Source organism: Salmo salar, chromosome ssa26, assembly GCF_905237065.1.
Source record: "Salmo salar chromosome ssa26, Ssal_v3.1, whole genome shotgun sequence".
Classification (NCBI taxonomy): Eukaryota; Metazoa; Chordata; class Actinopteri; order Salmoniformes; family Salmonidae; genus Salmo; species Salmo salar.
In genome coordinates this window covers 6,375,830-6,395,580 of record NC_059467.1, presented here as the reverse complement: position 1 = coordinate 6,395,580, position 19,751 = coordinate 6,375,830, and the positions used below count along the sequence as shown (strand labels likewise).

The window sequence follows — 19,751 nt, the reverse complement described above, 5'->3', positions numbered from 1 at the left end:
AAGTCCTCAACTGACAGCTTCATTAAATACTACCCGCAAAACACTAGTTTCAACGTCAACAGTGAAGAGGCGACTCCGGAATGCTGACCTTCTTGGCAGAGTTCCTCTGTCCAGTGCCTGTGTTCTTTTTCCCATTGTAATCTTTTCTTTTTATTGGCCAGTCTGAGATATGGCTTTTTCGTTGCAACTCTGCCAAGAAGGCCAGCATCCCGGAGTCGCCTTTTCACTGTTGACGTTGAGACTGGTGTTTTGCAGGTACTATTTAATGAAACTGTCGGTTGAGGGCTTGAGGCACTAGACACTCTAATGTACTTGTCCTCCTGCTCAGTTGTGCACTGGGGCCTCCCACTCCTCTTTCTATTCTGGTTAGAGACAGTTTGCACTGTTCTGTGAAGGGAGTAGTACACCCACAGCATTGCATGAGATCTTCCGTTTCTTGGCAATTTCTCGCATGGAATAGCCTTAATTTCTCAGAACAAGAATAGACTGAGGAGTTTCAGAAGAAAGGTCTTTGTTTCTGGCCATTTTGAGCCTGTAATTGAACCCACAAATGCTGATGCTCCAGATACTCAACTAGTCTAAAGAAGGCCATTAACAATGTCTACACTGTATTTCTGATAAATTTGAGAGGAGCAGCAGCGTGGGGGGGGGGGGGTAGAAGCTGTTTAGAAGCCTCTTGGACCTAGACTTGGCACTCTGGTACTGCTTGCCATGCGGTAGCAGAGATAGCAGTCTATGCCTAGGGTGGCTGGAGTCTTTTACAATTTGGAGGGCCTTTCTCTGACACTGCCTGGTATAGAGGTCCTGGATGGCAGGAAGCTTGGCCCCGGTGGTGTACTGGGCCGTACGCACTACCATCTGTAGTGCCTTGCAATTGGAGACCGAGCAGTTGCCATACCAAGCAGCGATGCAACCCGTCAGGATGCTCTCGATGGTGCAGTTGTAAAACCTTTTGAGGATCTGAGGACCAATTCCAAATCTTTTCAGTCTCCTGAGGTGGGATAGGTTTTGTCGTTTCCTCTTCACGACTGTCTTGGTGTGCTTGGACCATGTTAGTTTGTTGCTGATGTGGACGCAAAGGAACTTGAAGCTCTCAACCTGCTCCACTACAGCCCCGCCAATGAGAATGGAGGCATACTCGGTCCTTCTTTTCCTGTAGTCCACAGTCATCTCCTTTGTCTTGATCACATTGAGGGAGAGGTTGTTGTCCTTGCACCACACGGTCAGGTCTCTGACCTCCACCCTATAGGCTGTCTCATCATTGTTGGTGATCAGGCCAACCACTGTTGTGTCATCAGCAAACTTAATGATGGTGTTGGAGACGTGCCTGGTCATGCAGTCATGAGTGAACAGGGTATACAGGAGGGTTGAGCTGAATATCATTCTCACATAGATGTGAGCCATGACCAGCCTTTCAAAGCATTTCGTGGCTACAGATATGAGTGCTACGTGTCGGTAGTCATTTTTAGGCAGGTTACCTTAGTGTTCTTGGGCACAGGGACTATGGTGGTCTGCTTGAAACATGTTGATATTACAGACTCAGACAGGGAGAGGTTGAAAATGTCAGTGAAGACACTTGCCAGTTGGTCAGCGAATGCTCGGAGTACACGTCCTGGTAATCCATCTGACACAGCGGCCTTGTGAATGTTGACCTGTTTAAAGGTCTTACTCACATCGGCTGCGGAGAGCGTGATCACACAGTCATCCGGAACAGCTGATGCTATCATGCATGTTTCAGTGTTACTTGCCTTGAAGCGACCATAGAAGTTATTTAGCTCATCTGGTAAGCTCTCGGTGGTGCTTCCCTTTGTAGTCTGTAATAGTTTGCAAGGCCTACCACATCCGACAAGCGTCGGAGCAGGTATAGTATGATTCGGTCTGAGTCCTGTATTGATGCTTTGCCTGTTTGATGGTTGATCGGAGGGCATAGCAGGATTTCTTATAAGGTTCCGGGTTAGAGTCCCGCTCCTTGAAAGCGGCGGCTCTACCCTTTATCTCAGTGCAAATGTTGCCTGTAATCCATGGCTTCTGGTTGGGGTATGTACATACAGTCACTGTGGGGACGACATCCTCGATGCACTTATTGATAAAGCCAGTGACTGACGTGGTGTACTCCTCAATGTCATCAGAAGAATCCCGGAACATATTCCAGTCTATGCTAGCAAAAGAGTCCTGTAGTTTAGCATCTGCTTCATCTGACCACTTTTTTTATAGACCGAGTCACTGGTGCTTCCGGCTTACATTTTTTCTTGTAAGCAGGATTCAGGAGGATAGAGTTATGGTCTGATTGCCAAATGGAGGGTGAGGGAGAACCTTGTATGCCTCTTCATGTGTGGAGTAAAGGTGGTCTAGAATTTTTTCCCTTTTGGTTGCACATTTAACATGCAGTTTTTAATGTCCCTTTAGTAGGATATATGTGTTTTCAGTTCGTCCCATTTATTTTCCAGCAATTGAACGTTAGCTAGCAGAATGGAAGGCAAGGGCAGATTAGCCACTCGTCGCCTGATCCTCATAAGGCATCCTGATCTCTTTTCGCGAAACCTACGTTTCCTTTTCCAGCGAATCACGGGGATCTGGGTCTGGTCGGGTATCTGTAATATATCCCTCGCATCCGACTCATTTAAGAAGAACTCCTCGTCCAATTTGAGGTGAGTAATCCTAGTTTTGATGTCCAGAAGCTCTTTTCGGTCATAAGAGATGGTAGCAGCAACATTATGTACAAAACAAATTACGAACAACATGAAAAAACAAACAAAATAGCATGGTTGGTTAAGAGCCGATAAGACGGCAGCCATCTTCTAATATAATCAAAATAGATATTCTGATCTAATTAACAGATTTCCATAGTAAAGTGCCTTTCAAAAGTATTCATCCCTCTTGGTGTTTTTCCTATTTTGTTGCATTACAACCTGTAATTTAAATGGATTTTTATTTCGATTTCATGTAATGGACATACACAAAATAGTCCAAATTGGTGAATTGAAATAAATAAAAAATTGCTGAAAAGTGGTGCGTGCATATCTATTCACTCTCTTTGCTATGAAGCCCCTAAATAAGATCTGGTGCAACCAATTACCTTCAGAAGCTACATAATTAGTTAAATAAAGTCCACCTGTATGCAATCTCACATGATCTCAGTATTTATACACCTGTTCTGAAATGCCCCAGAATCTGCAACACCACTAAGCAAGGGGCACCACCAAGCAAGCGGCACCATGAACACCAAGGAACTCTCAAAACAGGGTCAGGGACAAAGTTGTCGAGAAGAACAGATCAGGGTTGAGTTATAAAAAAAACATCAGAAACTTTGAACATCCCACCGAGCACCATTAAATCCATTATTAAAAAATTGAAAGAATATGGCACCACAACAAACCTGCCAAGAGAGAGCCGCCAACCGAAACTCACAGACCAGGCAAGGAGGGCATTAATCAGAGACGTAAAAAAGAGACCAAAGATAACCCTGAAGGAGCTGCAAAGCTCCACAGCAGAGATTGGAGTATCTGTCCATAGGACCGCTTTAAGTCGTACACTTCACAGAAGTGTGGCCAGAAAAAAGCCATTGCTTAAAGTAAAAAACAAGCAAACACGTTTGGTGTTCACCAAAAGGCATGTGGGACACTCCCCAAACATATGGAAGAAAGTACTCTGGTCAGATGAGACTAAATTTGAGCTTTTTGGCCCTTAAGGAAAACGTTGTCTGACGCAAATCCAACACCTCACATCACCCAGAGAATACCATCCCACAGTGAAGCATGGTGGTGGCAGCATCATGCTGTGGGGATGTTTTTCATCGGCAGGGAATGGGAAACTGGTCAGAATTGAAAGAATGATGGATGGCGCTAAATACCGGGAAATTCTTGAGGGAAACCTGTTTCAGTCTTCCAGAGATTTGAGACTTGGACGGAGGTTCATCTTCCAGCAGGACAATGACCCTAAACATACTGCTAAATCAACACTCGAGTGGTTTAAGGGGATACATTTAAATGTCTTGGAATGGCCTAGTCAAAGCCCAGACCTCAATCCAATTGAGAATCTGTGGTATGACTTAAAGATTGCTGTACACCAGCGGAACCCATCCAACTTCAAGAAGCTGGAGCAGTTTTGTCTTGAAGAATAGGCAAAAATCCCAGTGGCTAGATGTGCCAAGCTTATAGAGACATACCCCAAGAGACTTGCAGCTGTAATTGCTGCAAAAGGTGGCTCTACAAAGTATTGACTTTGGGGGGGTGAATAGTTATGCACTCTCAAGTTTTCAGTTATTTTGTCTTATTCCTTTGTTTCCCAATAAAAAATATTTTGCATCTTCAAAGTGGTAGGCATGTTGTGTAAATGAAATGATACAAACCCCCCAAAAACCCATTCTATTTCCAGGTTTTAAGGCAACAAAATGCCAAGGGGGTGAACACTTTCGCATGCCAAAGTACATTTTTACCTTAGTGATGTTAGTGATGTATTCCTGACCATTGTATCTCTGCATGATTGATGCATCGCTACATCCTGAGCTATATGGAGAAATCATGCTCTTCTGACAGAGATTGGGATCACATGTGATTCCCCACGTCAGTTGCTGTAATGCACTAAACAGTATTTGATATTGATTTATATATACATTAATGTTGTATGTTGTAGTCTCATTGATTGTTAGTCCGTGTCTACTCTTTATATATGTTTTGTTATTGCTGTGCTCATGATGTGCAAATCAAATTCCATTCATTCATTCATTAATTCAGACTACACAACAAAAGACTGCAACATGCAGCACAAAATAAATCTGCATAGCCATGTTAACAGCCCCCTCCCCTGTAATGTGTGACATAGTTTTTATCCCAAGCAATTTACAGCTTTACCAACTGAGCTACAGAAGACCAAGATGGACAGGAGCAGTAGAGATGGAGACGACCAACAGAGGTGGAATATAATGACTGCATACTAACCGATGCAGGAGCTCCCGTCAATCAGGTAGGAGCCATTGTCATGGAAACCGTTCCTGCACTCACAGTGGTACCAACCCGGCAGATTGACACAGTGGGAGTGAATGTGGCACTGGATCAGGACCTCCGCACACTCGTCAATGTCTGGTGGAAACACAGTATATCTGATGCCATCAACATTATCTTTTCACAAAGATCATATGAATGACTTAATCTATATGTAATTCTATAACATTTGCATTTAAGGAAATCCCAACTGTCTCCTGATTGTTACAATCAGTGGCGAGCTGTCAATCAGGGCAGGTGGAGCAAAGCCCCACATGTTTTGAGCCCCACCTGTTTAGCAAAAATAAATTGAATACATTTTTTTGGGGGGGGGGTGCCTGTTTTGCATGTTATTGTGACATTTATACGTGTCACATATCAGTTTGCAAACAATGTAAAACATTTTAAAAAATTTAGTTAATAAATCTGCATACAAACATCTTTTTTACTTTCTTGAGTATGGCATCTCCAAAATGCAGGTGTTTCAGCAGCTTTCTGTGGTCGTGGGGCAGCCAGCGGAAAATACGGAGAGTAGGGGATGGTAATGTTCTCTAGTTGCACCATGATTGGCTCAGTGTTCTGTCACTCATGGGGACACTACTTCACAGCAAAATCTACAGGGAGAGCTCGGAAATTCAAGCCCCTTGGGTGCTGCCATAGATTTACATTTACATTCAGTGGAGTGGGTGTGTGTGTGGTCCAAGTCTGTGTTTAAGGGTCTCTTTTCCAAGCTTAAAAGGATAAACATTCACATGAAACACCATGGGACAGAAAAGTTTGAATACATTGGCCATGCTGTCAATTCAGCATTACTTATGCCGCATTCAAAACAACTGAAAACTTGAAACTGGGAAATCTCAGACTTCAGTGAGTTCAAGACAACTGGAAAAACTTGGAATTCCAAGATGGGAACACGGGCCTCTTTCTAGAGCTCCGACCTGAAGATCACTGACATCATGATTTAATCTTGTTTTTTTCCCCGAGTTCCCAGTTGTCTTGAAAGCACCATAAATCCATAGAATGCCAGACTTTGATGACAAAGTTTGATGACACAATTTGCCCACAAGAAGGGCCGCTGTGCCACCTTCCTGTTCAAGTGAGCACAGCACAACAAGGTAAGTCCAAAAATGTCTTGTATGCTGCTGCATAAAATCTGTAATATGCCAGGGAGTGTAAGGGGTGTTTAACTGGCGGCAGAGAAGTCAGACGCAGGAGAGAAATAACTGTGTTTCCAACGGCGTAGTTTATTACAAAAAACCCACCGGAAAACATAATAATAAAAATCAATGGGTAAACATAACCCGACAAACACCAGTACAGACGTACACAAACACTTACAATAAACAATCTCCGACAAGGACATGAGGGGAAACAGAGGGTTAAATACACAACATGTAATTGATGGGATTGGAACCAGGTGTGAAGGAAGACAAGACAAAACCAATGAAAAATGAAAAATGGATCAGTGATGGCTAGAAGGTCGGTGACGTCGACCGCCGAACACCGCCCGAACAAGGAGGAACAGGGAGATAGCATTACTTTCTTAGCTACAGTATACCTATGTGTATGTTGTGTAGTAAGCTGTTAGTAGCCCATATGCCTCACCTTAATAATTTGCTCCCTTTCCCCCTCATAACCTAGTCTACTGTTCTGACTTGGTGGTGTGCATGTAGCCTATAGACTGTTTTAGAGAAAATTTCATTCTCTGCTTATATGACTCCTTTATTTCTCCTACGGTTCTGACCTGGTGTACAGGGAGAATACTATAATAACGGCCCATGTTCTGAATTCTGTTGCTGTACATTTCAAAAGTGCAAAACAAATAGTTCCATTGACTACGTCCTTCCTAGCTCGCTCATTAATGTCTTAATCAAAATTACGGATTGCCTCTTATCCGCTCTTCGTTCCCTTATGCCATCATTTGTACATCTCAATTGTCAGTAGAAACCACATTTGTTTAAGCAAGTCAGCCATATTAGCTATGTTTTTTTTTTTAAAAGGCAGTAAATGAGACTGAATGAACTGTTTCACTGCCAGACAAGGCTCCGATGATAGCCAGGTGTAGCGGTGGTAAGGATTCACTCCATGGTGCTGAAAAGAAAGCTCTGCTGTTGGGACAGCTTTATGTAGGCCCTAACAGTTTGTGGGCACCGTTTGTCACCGTCATAGTGCAGTTAATGTATTGTTTAGGGTTGTGTAGTGGCTTTGCTGGTGTCACGTGTGCTCCCTCTCAGGCCTCTAGGTCACCATGCTGCTCATTATGGCGCACACCTGCCACCATAGTTACCTGCCACCACACCTGCCAGGGAAAGGAGATATTCTTGTTCAAAGTTTGGTGGGGGACAAAAAGTCTAATTTGCGGAAAATGTAATGGGCCGAGCTTATAGGTCCTTATGTCTGTGCGTTGTTTGTGTTTCTTGTTTTGTATTATGTTTCATTTATTTATTTTTGTGTCAAGTGGAATGACGTTGGGTCCGGGAACCGCTACAGGGTTTCATGCCTCAGCCGGATCGCTAAGCTCCCCTGCCTCAGCCGGCTCGTCGGGCTTTCATGTCTTTATCGGATCGCCAGGCTCCCCTGCGTCCACCGGCTCGTCAGGCTCTCGTGCCTCAGCCGGATCGCCAGGCTCCCCTGCCTCAGCCGGTCTGTCAGGTTCCCGCGTCCCAGCCGGTGACAGGTTCCCGCGCATCAGCAGGGGTGACCAGTCCGCTCCTGATCCCCGGGTTCGTTCCTTGGTTTGGCGTCCTGCGGCTGGAGCCGAACGCGCCGGGGAGGGGGTACCGTCAGGTATGCTCTCTCTTCGGCACTCTGCGTCGCCATGCAACTGCATCTCAGCCGGATTGACAGGTTTCCCGCGCCTCTGCAGAGGGGTCCGGTCCGCTTATGATCCACGGGATCGTCATTTGGTCGGAGTCCTGCGGCTGGAGCCGCGCATTGGGGAGGGGGTACTGTCACGTGTGCTCCCTCTCCGGCCTCTAGGTCACCAGGCTGCTCGTTATGGTGCGCACCTGCACGTCATCAGACTCATCTGGACTCCCCATCACTTCCCTGATTACCTTCCCTATATATGTCACTCCCTTTGATTCCTTCCCCATGCGTTATTGTTTCTGTTCCTGCCTGTGTGTTTCTTGTTTTGTATTATGTTTTGTTCATTAAATTATTCGCTCCATGAACTTGCTTCCTGACTCTCAGCACACATCGTTACAGCTGGCATGCATACATTTTTTTTGTTTGTTTGTCCCACCAAGATTTACATGCTAAAATCGCCACAGGTTATAATACATGTGTACTACTACAAATAATTGTCTAAAATAAAAAAAATAGCATTTTATAAGAATCTACAAAAGTTTCTGTAGGAACCACACAGTGCTTATGCTAGCTAGACCCAGCTCTGCTGTGAGGATGTATGGGGCTTTTGTAGGGAACCACACCGTGCTTATGCTAGCTAGACCCATCTCTGCTGTGTGTGTACAGGGTTGAGAATGACTGCTTGGAAACATGCATATCTCCTGTCCCGTTTGAGCTACAGTCACGGCATTTTGTATATATGCATCTCCTCATGAGTAACCTAACGTAGCAGGTGTAAAAGAAACATCTGAAACTAGATCCCCTACATACTGGTGTTGACGAGAAGAAAAATAACTGTCAGGGGAGCTTCTCTTCTGCACTGTTTAACCAATCCAGTAAATGTGGAGGGGGAGTTAAGATGGAGTGTCGCTTGATAACGTCCAAAAGCAGAAGGCACATCACAGGCTCTCTTTCCATTTCCCCTGAAAACTGGAACATCCGGTTGTGGGGACTTGGCAGAGGCTACCACATGAGCAACACGTTTCCCATAAGGACCTATAAGCTCGGCCCATTACATTTTCCGCAAATTAGACTTTTTGTCCCCCACCAAACTTTGAACAAGAATATCTCCTTTCCCTTTTGAGCTATAGTCATGAAATGTTTTCTCTCTGTCATTAATCCAGGAAACATAAGTTTGAATAATTGTCACTAACTGGCCCAAGTGTGGGCACTGGATCATTTGTTGAAGACAACTCTTTTCACAAAACTACGATTCAAAACACTTTGTAAAGGCTGGTGACATCTAGTGGAAGCAATAGGAAGTGCCAAAACATTAATCAGCCCCTGTGTGTTTCAATGGCATAGGCTTAAAGGTAATTCAACACATCAGGTATCCACTTCCTGTCAGAAAATGTCTCAGGGTTTTGCCTGCCAAATGAGTTCTGTTATACTCACAGACACCATTCAAAAAGTTTTAGAAACTTTAGGGTGTTTTCTATCCATATATAATAAGTATATGCATATTCTAGTTACTGGGTAGGATTAGTAACCAGATTAAATCGGGTACGTTTTTTTATCCAGCCGTGAAAATACTGCCCCCTAGCCCCAACAGGTTAATTTCTTAGCCAATGTTTTTGCAATATTACTTTAGTGCCTTATTTCAAACATGATCCATGTTTTGTAATATGTTGATTCTGTACAGAGTACCTTCTTTTCACTCTGCCATTTCGGTTAGTATTGTGGAGTAACTACAATGTGATTGATCCATCATCAGTTTTCTCCTATCACATTAATTAAACTATAACTGTTTTAAAATTACCTCATGGTGAAATCCCTGAGCAGTTTACTTCCTCTCCGGCAACTGAGTTAGGAAGGACACCTGTATCTTTGTATTGACTGGGTGTATTGATACACCATCCAAAGCGTAATTAGTAACTTCACCATGCTCAAAGGGATATTCAGTGTCTGTTTTTTTACCCAGTCCATGCAACTTATTGAGATGTGATTGGAAGGGGACAACAAGCGGATAAGAGACAATCCGTAATTTTGATTAAGACATTAATGAGCGAACTAGGACGGAGGAGGTCAATACTATTTGTTTAGCACTTTTGAAATGTACAGCGACAGAATTCAGAACATGGGCCGTTCGTACAATGTTCTCCCTGTACACCAAGTCAGAACAGAAGGATAAATAAAGAGGGTGTCACGTCCTGACCCTTGTAAGATGTCATTTTCTATAGTAGAGTAGGTCAGGGCGTGACAGGGGGTGTTTTGGGCGGTTTTCTATGTTTTCTATTTCTATGTTTAAGTTCTAGTTTTTCTATGTTGTTTCTTTTTGGGTTGATCTCCAATTGGAGGCAGCTGGTTCTTGTTGCCTCTAATTGGAGATCATATTTAAGTAGTTTTTTTCCCCACCTGTGTTTGTGTGCAGTTATTTTCTGTTTAGTCTCTGTACCTGACAGAACTGTATTCTGTTTGTTTGCTGTGTGTTATTTTGTCTTTAGTGTTTTTCGAGTTAATAAATATAATGAGCACTCAACACGCTGCGCTTTGGTCCCCTCTCTACGACAGTCGTTACAGAACTGCCCACCACAACTGGATCTTTTCCTAGCCACCGTGCTTCTTTCACATGCTTTGCTTGCTGTTTGGGGTTTTAGGCTGGGTTTCTGTACAGCACTTTGAGAATATCAGCTGATGTACGAAGGGCTATATAAAAATAAATTTGATTTGATTTTTGATTTGATTTGATCAAGCAGCGTGCTCGGGAGGAGATGGATACCTGGTCTCTGAAGGAGAGGCTAGAGAGGGTAAACTGGACTTGGGGCCAAGTAATAGACAGATATAGAAGCCTGCCAGGGAGGCACGAGAGGCTACAGAAACCCAAATAACATTTTTTTAGCAGTCGGCGGAGCCGAGGAGCAAACCAGAGCCAGTACGTCCTGTGCCTGCTCCACGCACTCCCTCCAGTGCGCTCCCACAGCCCAGTATGTCCTGTGCCTCCTCCCCGCACTCGACCCGAGGTGCGTGTTACCAGTCTGGCGCCACCTATGCCAGTCCCACGCATCAGACCTCCAGTGCACATACCCAGTCCGGAGCCTCCGGCGACGCTCCCCAGTCCGGAGCCTCCGGCGACGCTCCCCAGTCTGGAGTCTCCGGCGGCGGCGGCCTTCAGCCCGGAGTCTCCGGCGGCGGCGGCCTGCAGCCCGGAGTCTCCGGCGGCGGCCTGCAGCCCGGAGTCTCCGGCGGCCTGCAGCCCGGAGTCTCCGGCGGCCTGCAGCCCGGAATCTCCGGCGGCCTGCAGCCCGGAGTCTCCGGCCGGCGGCGCTGCAGCCCGGAGTCTCCGGCGGCCTGCAGCCCGGAGTCTCCGGCGGCCTGCAGCCCGGAGTCTCCGGCGGCCTGCAGCCCGGAACCTCCGGCGGCCTGCAGCCCGGAACCTCCGGCGGCCTGCAGCCCGGAGTCTCCGGCGGCCTGCAGCCCGGAACCTCCGGCGGCCTGCAGCCCGGAGTCTCCGGCGGCCTGCAGCCCGGAACCTCCGGCGGCCTGCAGCCCGGAACCTCCGGCGGCCTGCAGCCCGGAACCTCCGGCGGCCTGTAGCCCGGAACCTCTGGTGATGATCTACAGTCCGGTGGTACAGAAGCAGAGGGATCTGCGGGCGGAGCGGGGGTTACGCCCCGAACCGGAGCCACCTCCGCTGCTGGAGGATCTGCTGGATGGTAAGGTTCTGGGTACTGCACTAGAACCGCCATAGACAATTGTCACCCTCCCTACCCTCCCTTTTTGTTTTGTGGTTTCTTTTTTTATTTGCATTCGGAGTCTGCACCTTTTGGGGGGGGTACTGTCACGTCCTGACCCTTGTAAGATGTCATTTTCTATAGTAGAGTAGGTCAGGGCGTAACAGGGGGTGTTTTGGGTGGTTTTCTAGTTGTTATATTTCTATGTTGGGGTTTTTTGGGTTGATCTCCAATTGGAGGCAGCTGGTCCTCGTTGCCTCTAATTGGAGATCATATTTAAGTAGGGGTTTTTCCACCTGTGTTTGTGGGCAGTTGTATTCTGTTTAGTCTCTGTACCTGACAGAACTAACTGTAAGTTGATCGTGTTCCGTTTGTTATTTTGTCATTAGTGTTTTTGAGTTAATACATTTCATCATGAGCACTCAACACGCTGCGCTTTGGTCCCCTCTATACGACAGCCGATACAGAGGGCATATAAGCAGACAATGAAAGCTCTTACAATATTCAATTATAAAATTGATCTAAAACAGGTTATAGGCTACATGTGCACCATCAAGTCAGAACAGTTTGGATGAAATTAAGAGGGTTAAATAGACTAAATTATTAGGGTGAGGCACATGGGCTACTAACATCTTACTACACAACATACACTTAGTATTACTTTCTTAGCTACAGTATACATATCTCCCTGGCATATTATATCATTTATGCGGCAACATACAATACATTTTTAGACTCACCTTGTTGTGCTGTGCTCACTTGAACAGGAAGGTGGCACGGCGGTCCTTTGTGGGCAAATTTTGTCATCAAAGTCTGGCATTCTCTGGATTTATGGTGCTTTCAAAACAACTCGGAAAAAAACAAGACGACACCATTGATCTTCAGGTTATAGCTCCAGGAAGAGGCCGAATTTACAATTTGGATGACCGTTCAAAACGTATTTTCCCAGTCGGAGCTAGTTTATTCCTGACTTCCCAGTTGTCTTGAACTCACTGAGGTCAAGTTTTCGCAGTTCCGAGTTAACAGTGTTTTGAGCGAGGCACAAATCATGCTTCATTGCCAGCATGGCCAATGTTGAATGTTTATAATTTTAAACTTGGAAAAGAGCCCCTTAATCACAGATGTGACCACACAGCCACTGTATCCTTCCAAACCACTCATTGTTGAATTTGCGATTTCCAACTTGTGTAATGTTTATGTCCAATGGCCGATGAGCGCTGATACATTTTATCTTCATTATTTCTCTTCATATGACAAGGATTAAAAAGGGTTCGCCAGTAGATTGTCGACTTCATTCATGATGACCGCTAGCTAAGATTTTGACCAATCAAAGCTACTGTAGATATAACGTGATTTGACGTCATTTTATCTGTGGCCAATGATCTTGAGCATTCTTGGATGGGCACTTCTAATGTAACTCTATGGCAGCATCCAAGGGGCTAGAATTTTCAAGGTCTAACCTTAGACTTGGTCGTGACGTAGTGTCCCCATGAGTGACAGAACACTGAACCAATCATGGCGCAATGCTCCGTATTTTCTTCTGGCTTGCCCCACCACCACAGAAAGCACTTAGCTAGGCTGAAACACCTGCATTTAGGAGCTGCCTTACTCAAGAAAACAAAAAAGAGACGAATTATATATATATTTTTTTACATTGTTTGCAAACTGATATGTGACAAGTATTAATGCCAAAATAATATGCAAAACCGACAAGCCCAAAAATGCCCGCCTGCCCTGAATGACGGGTCGCCACTGCAAAAAAAGTGATAGCATCTACAATCACTGAAGGTGACAGAGTGCTCATCAGGAAGAAGTGCATTCTGGGGAAACACAAGTTTTCTGATCACTGGGAGTCTGAAGTGCACATTGTGGAGCGAAAGATATCAGATGACATCCCAGTGTTTGTGGTGAGGTTTGAGAGAGGGCCAGAAAGAACCCACCACTGTGACATGTTAAGACCCTGCGGCTTCCTCTCCCCAGCTGATGATAACCAGCAGGAAGAAGAAAGACAACCTGACTCTGCCTAACTCGACAGTGGAGGTGATGTTTTAGAGATCCTATGATTCTGGAGGAAATCATACCTATGATATGAGACCGTGATGATCTCGAAAGAGCTCTCTGACCTAGAGGTTCTTAGTAAATTATATCACAAAGCAAAGTGAATTAATGCAGCATCAGTGCAAAGTCATTGAAAAGCTAATAGAACTCTTAATTCTTCAAAGTTTAAGCCATTGGAGGGGCTCTAAGCTGACATACGGAATTGTTTTAAATGGTTATACTACAGATCGTTTAACTATTTGATTCAGAATTTTAAGTATATTAATTTTTTTGATAACATTGAATTTGACCTTTACTACTATAGCCCAGAGAAACTCATTGAATAACACATTCAACAATTGCAAAAATTAAATCATAAGAAACAATGTTTTGAAGTGTTTGTCCTATGTTTAGGAGATATAAGAATGCTCAGGAAATATATACTGTATATATGTCACATGAGTTGACACTGGAGAGATGAAGCAGGTACGGGGAGTAAAACATTTAATGAATAATGGACATGGAACGAGACAGGAACAGCGTCAGCATACAAGAAAACAAAGACAAAAAAAACAATCAATGCATCAGCAAAGAACAGAGCAGGGAAACTGACAAATATAGGGGAGGTAATAAACAGATGATATGTGTGTCCAGGTGAGTCCAATATCGCTGAAGCGCGTGATGAGGGAAGGCAGGTGTGTGTAATTGATGGCAGGAGTGCGTGATGCAGGGCAGCCTGGTGCCCTCAAGTGCCAGGGGAGGGAAGAGCGGGAGCAGACGTGACAGTACCCCCCCCCCCCCTAGGGGCGCCATCCGGCATCCCACCTGGGCGAACCGGCCGAGACATGGGCGCTGGGCAAGCCGGTTAGTGGTGTGGGAACCCAATGAACCGGCAGGAGGCATGGAAGCCAGACAATCCGACTGAGGCAAGACGCCTGTCGATCCTGCTGCAGCGAGAGAGCCCGATGATCCAGTGGAGAGTGACGTGGGATGGGAAGCTGCCGAGCCAACCGAGGCAAGGAAACCTCTCGAGCCTGCCAGGGTGTGAAAGCCCGACGTGCTGGCTTAGGCAACCCCGGTTCCATCGGCGGCGGAATCCACCCTGACGTCACCAAAAAAACAAAAAACACAAAAAAAAGTCCTGGACCGGCTGGGCGAACAAGAACTGACGATCTGGCAGAGGCCAGACGTGGGATGGGCGCCATCCGAGCCAACCGGGGCAAGGAAACCCCTCGAGCCAGCTAGGGCGTGGAAGTCCAACGAGCTGGCTAGGCCCCACCGGTTCCATCGGTGGCGACCTAGAGCCGATGCCACCATACCAACTGAAACACCAGTACTCCCCGATGCTTCGTGTGAAGGCTGATGCCTTCTGTCACATGAGTTGACGCTGGAGAGACAAAGCAGGTACGGGGAGTAAAATATTTAAAAAATAACGGACATGGAACGAGACAGGAACAGCGTCAGCATACAAGAAAACAAAGACAAAAAACAATCAATGCATCAGCAGGGAACAGAGCAGGGAAACTGACAAATATAGGGCAGGTAATAACCAGATGATGAGTCCAGGTGAGTCCAATATCACTGAAGCGTGTGAAGAGGGAAGGCAGGTGTGCGTAATTGATGACAGGAGTGCGTGATGCAGGGCAGCCAGGGGAGGGAAGAGCAGGAGCAGACGTGACAATATACACACACACACAATATATACAAAAGCATGTGGACACCCCTTCAAATTAGTGGACGAGCAGGTATCCACATACTTTTAGTGGGTGGCAAGGAATAAGTTAGCCCTAAATATTTCTAAAACTAAAAGCATTGTATTTACATTTTAGTCATTTAGCAGACGCTCTTATCCAGAGCGACTTACAGTAGTGAATGCATACATTTCATTTCATGCCTTTTTTTTTCTTGTTCTTGTTTTTGTACTGGCCCCCCGTGGGAAATGAACCCACAACCCTGGCATTGCACACACCATGCTGGAATTGCAAACACCATGTTCTACCAACTGAGCCACAAGGATGACCTGTCAAACACTCACTAAACCCTAAACATCAACTAAATCTTGTAAGAAATAATGTGGAAATTGAGCAAGTTGAGATGACTAAACTGCTTGGAGTAACACTAGTAAACTGTCATGGTCAAAACATATTCATGCAGTAGTAGCTAAGACGGGGAGAAGTCTGTCTATAATAAAGCGATGCTCTGCCTTCTTAACAAGACTATCAACATGGTAGGTCCTACAGGCCCTAGTTTTGTCGCACCTTGAAAATTGTATAAACTGCCTTAATTTTGCTGGACCCCAGGAAGAGTAGCTGCTGCTTTGGCAGCAGCTAATGGGGATCCATAATAAATACAAATATAAACTCATCCCAAACAATCTCAATTGGGTTGAGGTCGGGTGATTGTGGAGGCCAGGTCATCTGATGCAGCACTCCATAACTTTCCTTCTTGGTCAATTGCCCTAACATAGCCAGGAGGTGTGTTGGGTCATTGTCCTGTTGACAAACAAATTATAGTCCCACTAAGCACAAACCAGATGGGATGGCGTATCACTGCAGAATGCTGTGGTAGCCATGTTGGTTAAGTGTGCCTTGAATTCTAAATAAACCACCGACAGTGTCACCACCATAGCACCCCCACAACATCACACCTCCTCCTCCATGCTTTATAGTGGGAACTACAAAAGGGGAGATCATCCGTTCACCTACTTTGCATCTCACAAAAACACAGTGGTTGGAACCAAAAATCTCAAATTTGGACTCACCAGACCAAAGGACAGACTTCTGCCGGTCTAATGTCCTTTGCTCGTGTTTCTTGGCCCAAACAAGTCACTTCTTCTTATTGGTGTCCTTTAGTAGAGTTTCTTTGCAGCAATCGACCATGAAGGCCTGATTCACACAGTCTCCTCTGAACAGTTGATGTTGAAATGTGTCTGTTACTTGAACTCTGTGAAGCATTTATTTGGGCTGCAATTTCTGAGGCTGGTAAGTCTAACTTATCCTCTGCAGCAGAGGTAACTCTGGGTCTTCCTTTCCTGTGGCGGTCCTCATGAGAGGCAGTTTCATCATAGCGCTTGATGATTTTTGCGACTGCACTTGAAGATACTTTCAAAGTTCTTGAAATTTTCCGGATTGACTGACCTTCATGTCTTAAAGTAATGATGGACTGTCATTTCTCTTTGCTTATTTGATCTCTTCTTGCCATAATATGGACTTGGTCTTTTACCAAATAGGGCTATTTTCTGTATACCACCCCTACCTTGTCACAACACAACTGATTGGCTGAAACGCATTAAGGAAAGAAATTCCACAAATTAACTTTTAACAAGGCACACTTGTTAATTGAAATGCATTCATGTGACTACATTATGAAGCTGGTTGAGAGAATGCCAAGAGTGTGCAAAGCTGTCATCAAGGCAAAGGGTGGCTACTTTGAAGAATCTCAAATATAAAATATATTTTCATTTGTTTAACACTTTTTTGGTTACTACATGATTCTATATGTGTTATTTCCAAGTTTTGATGTCTTCTGTATGTGTAACTGATAGGTGCACACACACACTTCATGTCAATGTTTTTTAATGTATGTAAATTGTAAACTCTTATTTTGTCTGTAATGTCTTTTTCATTGTGTCGAACCCCAGTAAGACTAGTTGTCACAATTGGCGTTGGCTAATGGGGATCCTAATAAGTCAAAATCATAGAGCCTACTTTGATAATCTTACCAAACCAGGCATGGAAGATCTCTTAGCATTTAAACAGATGTTTTTAGCAAACATGTTTCCCACTCATGTTGCCTTCCTAGGACCAAGGGCTCATGCTGGTCTGCCCATTTCTGAACATAGGCAATTAGATTGTAACTACTGGTGGTTAACACACACACACTCTACTCTAATTAACACTAGAAACGCCACTGGCCACTGACAATTGATCTTGTAAATCAATTATAATCTGCCCCCCCCAAAAAAGCTATGTCCTGCTCCAACCCTGACTTTTCCTTAATGTTTATATTTTACACTGCTCATTTGTCAGAATATTGAAATCACAAACATTAAAGTACTGAGCCTTTTTACCTGTTTTTTCACACCTATTAATAACTTAATCCGCCAAGACAATGTGCTGTAGGACGTTGGTACACAGCAAGGCGCTAATGCGTCTCTCTCTCTCTCCTCACTGAATGAATGACAAATGGATGAATGGGTGATAATTGGACACCTTACTTCACAATTGAATTCAATTAGGCCTAACTGAGTGATAAGGAGGGTAAAGACGTTAATTTAATTTAGAACAACAATACTGTAATGATGAGTTTGTGTTATGCCTATTTATCAGCATGGCGCTCATTTGAACAATTTGACCGCGCGCCTTGCAGGTTGATAACATTCTCGTTTACGTTTTACTTTGTAAAAATAAGCTGATACAGGACTGTTTTATTTAAGAGTGTTTGCATCCTCAGCGCCATGCATCCCACTGGATCTGGCACGTGAGCTTCGTGAGAACCACATGAACGCCAAGAAAGAAGCTACAGCCGCCATTCAGGCCGCCAAGACACAATGTCAAGAAGCTCCCCGTCATTGATGTGGAGAATATCTACAGGTTGAAAACAGTACTCAACATAGAGTTCTGGCAAGACGACACCTATGTGAAAATCAACACACCCCTGATTGTAGCCTACCAGGAGGAAAGCTCAGATATATATCTCACTCCTAATTTGTTGATGTGCACCAAGATGTTCATTACCATGACCTATGACCGTCATAACTCAATCACCCAAATTGCCATTCCAAACCAGGCAGTCCACTTAGCTATTGTCCACATAGGTGATCTAGCTCTGTACCACCTGCCCTGGGACAGACTGGACACTGAGATAGAAATTCCTGATGCCTTTGCAAAATGCACTCTTGAATTGGCACCTACCATTCAAGACCAAATTGTTTGAGGTAAATGGTCATTGATCTTAGTCAACTTAATGACGGCCTGGTAATCAACCCCGCTGACAACGGCGCGCAAATACTTGCCCGTCACCTGCTCGTGGACAATGCCTGACAGTATTTTGTCCACGACCATGATCCTTGGTTTCATTGCCCTTGGTGTGTGTGTTAGGACAATTAGACAAGTGTCCTAATAGAGTAATTTATCCAAAATGTCCACTTAGAAAGTTAAGGTGTGGTAACCAGAATGAATTTACCTATTGTTGTAAACTTCAATAATTATTTCAAATTTGTATTAAACTGCCATGAACAGTCTGGCATATCACGACAAATTAAGTACCACGGTGTCCACTCATAGAAAAGGAGATGAAATGGTGTATTGCTCGAATGTCATGTGGATTTAACCTTGTCGCAAAGTTATTGCCTAGGTCAACCAAGATGCCAACCGAACGAGGTGGTCGGGAAACGCAGCCACCAAAAGGACAATTCGTGGTCACTTCTACATTGTGGTTCACATCTCGGGAAAACCGTCCAAGTTGAAACCACAAGGGGGGACTGTTTCGACGAAGAGCCCATGAGGGGGGTGGAGTGGGTGATGGAGAAACAGAGATCCTTAAGTACTACGTTCCAGGCCAAGAGTTTCAAGTCGATCACAAGACAAATCAACTGCTCCCACTTGACAATGCTGAATGGTCTGAGGAGATCAAGAGACAATTACAGACCGTCTTTTACAACTCACATATTAAAGGGGGTCAACACATATTGCACAGACAAACATAAATATACACAACATACACAAAACACAGTCAATTAAAACAAATACATTCTTCATTATAAAAATCATCTGTCAACTGCCTGAACTGCCCTAGGGACACTAACGCATTTAATAGACATTTATTTTGGAGATCATTACAAACATGTGGAACATGAAAGTCTGACCTCACTCTGTAGACACCAAAGGAGTCTCCAGAGTTAACCAACCAACAGGTTTGATAACTTGTCATTCGATTCTTATTAACAGTGAAGTTAGGTAAGTCGGTAGGTTGTGGAGCAGGGCTTTTCAAACAAAAAAGGGCATAATGATGTGATCTACGTGACTTCAAAGAGGTCCAGCAAACCTTTCGGTAAAGAATACAGTGATGAGTAATAACACTGTCTCCTGCACTTTGATAAATAGTATCACCATAATCAAGAACCGATAGAAAGGTTGACTGCACAATCTGCCTCCTGCTGACTAGAGAGACACAAGATCTGTTTCTGTAAAAAAAAAATATATATATATATATAAAT

The 19,751-nt window shown here is 44.5% G+C and overlaps 1 protein-coding gene across 1 annotated transcript in view; it reads right to left on the bottom strand.

The window, feature by feature from the left end:
• The window catches only part of LOC106587057 (protein kinase C-binding protein NELL1), a 493,867-nt gene that overhangs the window by 15,107 nt on the left and 459,009 nt on the right, over positions 1 to 19,751 (bottom strand). The window contains exon 16 of the mRNA XM_014174942.2: positions 4,938 to 5,078. Within this exon, the coding sequence (XP_014030417.2) occupies positions 4,938 to 5,078 (141 nt within the window). The remainder of the gene's footprint in view (positions 1 to 4,937; positions 5,079 to 19,751) is intronic.